The sequence below is a fragment of the Lolium rigidum genome, chromosome 3 (genome assembly GCF_022539505.1).
Source record: "Lolium rigidum isolate FL_2022 chromosome 3, APGP_CSIRO_Lrig_0.1, whole genome shotgun sequence".
NCBI classification, from domain to species: domain Eukaryota; kingdom Viridiplantae; phylum Streptophyta; class Magnoliopsida; order Poales; family Poaceae; genus Lolium; species Lolium rigidum.
Genome location: NC_061510.1, coordinates 268,793,211 through 268,799,877, shown reverse-complemented (window position 1 = coordinate 268,799,877; position 6,667 = coordinate 268,793,211). Strand labels below are relative to the sequence as shown.

General features: G+C 47.2%; 1 protein-coding gene across 2 annotated transcripts; it reads right to left on the bottom strand.

Annotated features, from left to right (window-relative positions):
* Nucleotides 1-280: 280 nt before the first annotated feature.
* On the bottom strand, nucleotides 281-3,274 carry LOC124699463 (protein WRKY1-like). 2 transcript variants are annotated; one of them, XM_047231761.1, is made up of 4 exons: nucleotides 3,128-3,274; nucleotides 1,860-2,721; nucleotides 1,642-1,770; nucleotides 281-900 (listed from the first exon to the last, which is right to left on the bottom strand). In XM_047231761.1, the coding sequence occupies exons 2-4, from the start codon at nucleotides 2,618-2,620 to the stop codon at nucleotides 756-758; spliced, it is 1,035 nt and encodes a 344-aa protein (XP_047087717.1). In that variant the 5' UTR covers nucleotides 2,621-2,721; nucleotides 3,128-3,274; the 3' UTR covers nucleotides 281-755. The 2 variants fall into 2 exon arrangements, with proteins under 2 accessions (XP_047087717.1, XP_047087716.1); XM_047231760.1 differs by lacking the exon at nucleotides 3,128-3,274 and having other exon boundaries at nucleotides 1,860-2,840.
* Between the last annotated feature and the right edge of the window lie 3,393 nt (nucleotides 3,275-6,667).

The window sequence follows — 6,667 nt, the reverse complement described above, 5'->3', positions numbered from 1 at the left end:
TCTGAAGCAGGCATATTTGCATTATATTTCTATATCATTGTGACTTTTCTGCAACAGAAGGCAAAACTAAATGTTACTAATCTTTAGAAATGCACAAAGATGTGGTACTAGTTATGTTTTGTAAGATCACGTTCATTTGCATGTTCCTTTTTTACATAACACAAATGAACACTATTCCCTCACAAATATGCACATATTCCTAGGTACAAATCAACGAATTTCTGTTTTCAGAACTGTTTTGCATACGTTTTTTTCCAGGGCAGGTGCGCTTCATCAAGTCTTTAATTTCTTAAGCTCAATGTCCATAAAAGAACATACATCCCCAATTTCAACACCTTTTTATTTGAAACTAGCATTTGCTTTTGTTGTCTTAGTACAAAAGGAGGGAGAGCGATTAATTTTCTCAATTTTCCAACCTTTACATACATGTCACCCCCAATTTCTATCTCCCATTCCAGCTCTCCGCACTCCCTCCTGAGAAAAATCTCAATTTCAGGTGTCCTAGCTAACATCTTGTTCTAAAATGTCATCAATTTTGATGCCTCCTTAAGGGAGAAGAACATTTTTTGCATTCTCTCACTGACACTCCCTACAAAACATGTAGGTCAGGAGGACAATCAACACATCAACTGCTCAAATGGATCCCAGTGTTTGTCACTTTGCAATTCTAATTTAGAAGAACAGTGCAGTCGGCCATCGACAAGGGCAGGCGAGTTGGTATTCCCTGGAGAGGGTGTGACGATCAAAGTGATTCCCTAAGCCTGTGCAGACTGAGCTGGCATTCGTGTGTGGTTGTGTTCACCCTCGTATGTCACAATGAGCATTGACGCATCATCCACACAACGTTCAACATGCTTCCTGGCTGGGCAGCCCCTGACACTGCTACATTTGTAGTACCCCCTGCATTATGTTCAAGGAATCAGTGGATTGGTCTTAAGAGACACATCAGAATTAGCATTGTGGATTGGAGATAAAAATAGAAGTACCGTGAATTGCATTTCTATATCTAGTGCTTGCTAGAAAGAGGAAAAGTTTTTTCTCAATTCAGACAGCCATACCCATGTGTTTGTTTTTTTTCGAAAAGATACCCATGCGTTTGCTATTATCATATAGCTATATTTGTGTATTTTATCATCAGGAAATTTAAGATAGACAAGGTGGGAAAGTGATATGAATAGGTAAAGTATAGCAGACTGAATCACGATAGCATTAAAGATGTCCACTTAAAGACTGAATCAAGGTAGACTGAATTACGAAGTGGCCACTTTAAGACTCGGGATTGATCTATTTTAAGAAACTGTCACAAGAAGAATGAAAGACATTATTCACAAAGTAACTATTCAGGAACATACGAAACACCCTGAATAAGGAGAGTTTTGATTACTATACTGTATAAAGAGTGTTCTGATTATCAGGAACATGTAAAACACCCTGCATACCAAACAGTGGACTGAGTATCAATGAGCCATCATTTAGGGGCACTTGAGTAGCTTATGTATACGTGCAGTTACGCATATGGTAAATAGATACAAAATTGATGAGTCGTGGTGATTGTAGCATCATTAGCACTAACTCAATCACTGTATAATCAAGAATATGTGTGCAAGAAAATTACACTAACAGATAGTGTTCAGTTCATACCTGGGATGAGGGGAACCCTTAATAGGCTTCTGCCCATACTTCCTCCATGAGTATTCATCTGGAGGTATATCAGCAATTTTATTACTAATGGCAGGAACTTTAATGGTCCTCTTCACCCGCAACTTCCTGCTGAAATAGGGAACAGAACAATTCTCATGGTATTCTACCTTGAATAGAAGAGCAAGCAAGAATCATACACACTAGGATAGGGTATCTACCTTCTCTTTGAGCAATGGCACCTGCCATTTACAGCGCACTTGCCATTCCCATCCTCCCCACGCCCCGTGCACCGCCTCCTCGGCGCCTGCTGCGCATTCACCGGGTCACTCATAGCAGGCCCACCGATCAAATGGAACGAGGAAGACTTGGCATCCAAGCTAGCCACACTACCATCCATGCTCAAAGATGACATGAAGGATCTCGCGGACGACATCGTCCCCGTGGCCGCACTGGGGCTGTCGAACTTCAAGTTGATCCCACTGATACTGTTGCTTCTCTTGAACATCTCAGCCTGCATCTTCTGCTGCTGGTGCTGATGCTGGAACTGATACCGCGATACGTTGCCGAACTGGAAGTGCGCGGACAATGGCTGGACCAGCTTGGGAGGCCCTCCGATCGGGTGCACGCCATGCGAATCCAGAATGCTGTTCCTAGGATACGCCTGCGCGGAGCTGGTGGAAGGGTGGGCGCTGCTGTTGAGCACCACCACCGGGGTGTTGTTGTCCAGGAAGCCCTTCTGGCTCAGGAAGGCCGGGGTCTGTTTCCTGGTTGCAACCTTGGCTCTGGGATGGCTTACTGCTCCCCCTCCTCCTGCTTCGTTGCTGAGGAGGGAGACCACCTTGCGGAACTTGGCGCAGGCGTCGTCCGTCCCCAGAGCTATGCTCCTGAGCTGCGCCGGGTCCTGCGACTGCGAGAGCAGGCCCAGCACTCTGTGGCAGCTCTCAACGGCTATCCTGTTCGCCTCCTCCACTTCCTCCATTATTTAGTGATTACCAAAACCGAAACAGAAACAATCCTTTGGCGAGCTCCTCCAGAGTAGCACCTCAGCTTCTTGGCAGCTCTCACCACAGCACAGCAGATCTGAAGAGCAGAAAATGAGAAGGCAAAATTATACTCAGATCTCAAGATAAGCTCAACCACAGCTGCTCTGCTAACTCATCAGAGGAGCACCAAGCTCAGGAACAAGAAAGCGTCCCGGACCGGATCAACAGGGGAAGCCCTGTCCGGAAGCGGCAGGCAGGACTGGACACCAAGCCGGACGTGGACGGACGGCCGCGCGCGAGATGGAAATGGAATCAGCGGCGGCAAGAAGCGACCGGCCAGGTGCTAGCTTGCGTGCACCCGCATCAAGCATGGCAACAACCCCACCACCGCCACATCCTCCTAAGATTCCCCCCTCCCAAGAAAGAAGAGCTCGCCCAAGCAAGCGTCGGGCGGCGATGCCAAACCACGCAGAGACACCACGAGAGCTCGCTCGCGAACTCACCTCGGTGTGGATCCGGGCGGCGTGCGAATCCAGAATTTGCGACCGCGATGAGCTCGGAGGCGACGGCCGGTCGTCCCCCACCGGAGACTAGTGGTGGTGGAAGGTATGAAATGGAGAAGCGGGCGAAGACCAGGCAGCAGGCGGAGAAGAAATTAATCTCTCTCCCAGATTAGTTTTATGCAGCCGAGGCCGCCGGCTAATATAATATTGCGGTCTGGCCCCTCCCACCATTGAAAAAGCGTCTCCACTAGGCCTAGTTTATTCAGGGGCTGCATCGAGAATTAGGCCATCAGCCGGATCTGAACCGTTGGGATCAAGGAGATTAGAAGATGGACGGCTGGGATGGGTTTTGCTTTTGGGTTGATTTTTAGTTTAATGATTTAGTGGTGAGTGGATGCTGTGCTGGGGTCAAAATGTCAAGGGGCACGAGTCAGTGCGATTGTTGACCATTGCTCCGCGGCTCACATGGGAATACACATGCGTACGATTTGTTCTTCCATTCTTTATTGTGCCGGATTTGGACAAGCTTAACTTTACCTAACTCACATGAGTGAGCTCCTTTAAGATTTTTCATCACAATCACGACATGTACTTCAAAAAGTAGCAAAGCAGCGAATTTGAAGTGGAACTTGTCCAAATCTTTAATTTAGCGCCTGATTTACATACTTGGTTGCAAATGAGGATTTTTTTTCTTTTCTTTTTTAGGTTGCACTTTTGGTTATATACATGCATATTTGTAGCTTGTAAATAAGGTAATTTCTAGCAGCCCGACGTAAACGGAGAAAAACGTGTCCGGTCCGTGTGGATAGAAAATGGGTAAAACCCTATCCCAGCGACTCGACGAATAGCGACTGGTCTATCCACGCTGACGCATTCATACCCCAAATTTAGGCTCTAGTTGCATCGCGCGAACAGTTACCCGCGTCTGTCGCGTGTCCTCCTCAATCAAACTAGGGTCGCTCGCCAGAGACACCAACCCAGTAGCCAGCATATTTCGCCCCTTCCTCCTTTTGCAACCATAGAGCAATGCCGCTGTCTAACTTGGACCCTCACCATTGTCGGCACCCTCTGTTCAAGCTGAAGCTCGCCGGAGGCTGCAAGCGGTGCGAGTGTCCTAGATTGCACTTGTCGACATCGTTCCAGGACCATGTTCGCCACCCATCTACTCTGACCCGACCACCGACATCGATGCCTAGGATCTGTTCGTCCAATTGCGAGGCCGATTACGAAGTACAAAAACTAGGACCATTTTCGGCCATTTGCACCATCTAGACTGGCCATTGATCCATCCTTGTTGGCCGCAGATGGACCTTAGCAAGTCGATCGAGGTCTTCTACGACACCGTCATGGCTAGCTCGTCAGACGAGGAGTCAGTCGACTCTTCGAAGTTCATGATTGTTGCAGCCTTCCTCATTCGTGACCACACTAAGAGGCAGCAGCCGGTGCGCAGGAGCTTGACGAGGCCTCACAGAGGCAATGCGATGAACAATCGAGAGGGTGGCCATTACCAGCTCCAGCGAGACTATTTCCACCCCACGAAGTCGGTCTTCAACACGACCCTGTTACGGCGTCTCTTTTGGATGTCAAGAGACCACGACCCCTACTTCAGATGCAAGCCCGATGCCACGGGTAGGCTAGGCTTCACCTATTATCAGAAGTGTTCTGCAGCTATTCGTATGCTTGTGTATGGAGTGTCAGGTGATCTATTGATGAGTACTTGCGAATGAGTGAGACCACCTTCCTTGACACAATGTACAAGTGCTGCCGAGCCATGATTGCGGCGTTCGGCGAGGTTTACTTGAGAGAGCCAAATGTTGCCAACATTGCTATGTTGTTGTCGATCAACGAGGCAAGAGGGTTTCCGGGGATGATCGGTGATGTCTACTCACGCTTCTTTTCCTATAGACAGTGTTGGGCCTCCAAGAGCAGAGGTTTGTAGAACAGCAGCAAGTTTCCCTTAAGTGGATCACCCAAGGTTTATCGAACTCAGGGAGGAAGAGGTCAAAGATATCCCTCTCAAGCAACCCTGCAAACACAAAGCAAGAAGTCTCTTGTGTCCCCAACACACCTAATACACTTGTCGGATGTATAGGTGCACTAGTTCGGCGAAGAGATAGTAAAACACAGGTGGTATAGATGGTGGTAATATTGCAGAAAGTAAAGATGCAGTAAAACAGTAAACAAGCGGCGCCAGAAAATAGCTTGCTGGCGTGGAAAGCAATTCTTTGTGGTGGAAACAAGGCCTAGGAATCATACTTTCACTAGTGGACACTCTCAACATTGATCACATAATAAATAAGTTCTCTTTCCTTTGTGCTACATATACTCTTGTTGGATGATGAACACCACTAATTGTGTAGGGCTACAAGAACCCTCAATGTCGGAGTTAACAAGTGCCACAACATTCGATATTCATGTTTAAGTAACCTTAGAGTATAATAGATCTTTGCAAAATAGACCAAGTACTAACATAGCATGCACACTGTCACCATCACACTACATCAATACTATCATAGCGATAATCAACTCCATAACCTACAAGAGATTATGATCATAACCTACGACAAGAACTACACAATGCACACACTGTCACCATTACATCATGCAGGAGGAATAGACTACTTTAATAACATCACATGAGTAGCACATAGATAAATAGTGATACAAAACACATTGCAATCATAAAGGGATATAAATAAGCACTTCACTATGCCATTCATAACGGTGAATAAGTATTCCGTGAAATATAGCCTAAGAGACCCACACGATGCACACACTCGTCACCTTTACACACGTGGGACAAGGAGTCTCCGGAGATCACATAAGTAAAACCCACTTGACTAGCATAATGACATCTAGATTACAAGCATCATCATATGAATCTCAATCATGTAAGGCAGCTCATGAGATTATTGTATTGAAGTACATAGAGAGAGATTAACCACATAGCTACCGGTACAGCCCCAAGCCTCGATGGAGAACTACTCCCTCCTCATGGGAGACAGCAGCGGTGATGAAGATGGCGGTGGTGTCGATGGAGAAGCCTTCCGGGGGCACTTCCCGTCCCGGCGGCGTGCCGGAACAGAGACTCCTGTCCCCCAGATCTTGGCTTCGCGATGGCGGCGGCTCTGGAACTTTTCTCGTACCGTGGCTTATTCGTCTCGGGGTTTTTGGTCAGGGACCTTATATAGGCGAAAGGGCAAGGTCAGAGGGGGTCTGGGGCCACCAGACACTAGGACGGCGCGCCCCCCTCCTGGGCCGCGCCGCCACCATGTGTGGGCCCCCTGTGGCCCCTCTCTGACGGTTCTCGGGTGTTCCGGAAGCTCCCGGGGATTCTAAGATCTTCGGTGTTGATTTCGTTCGATTCCGAGAATATTTCCTTACTAGGATTTCTGAAACCAAAAACAGCAGTAAAACGAGAACCGGCACTTCGGCATCTCGTCAATAGGTTAGTTCTGGAAAACGCATAAATATGACATAAAGTATGCATAAAACATGTAGATATCATCAATAAAGTAGCATGGAACATAAGAAATTATA

Coding starts and splice junctions, on each gene's coding strand:
- LOC124699463 (XM_047231761.1), bottom strand. CDS start 2,620: ATGGAGGAAGTGGAGGAGGCGAACAGGATAGCCGTTGAGAGCTGCCAC. Junction 1,771..1,859: donor TGCCATTGCTCAAAGAGAAG/GTAGATACCCTA, acceptor TCCCTATTTCAG/CAGGAAGTTGCGGGTGAAGA. Junction 901..1,641: donor AAGGGTTCCCCTCATCCCAG/GTATGAACTGAA, acceptor AACATAATGCAG/GGGGTACTACAAATGTAGCA.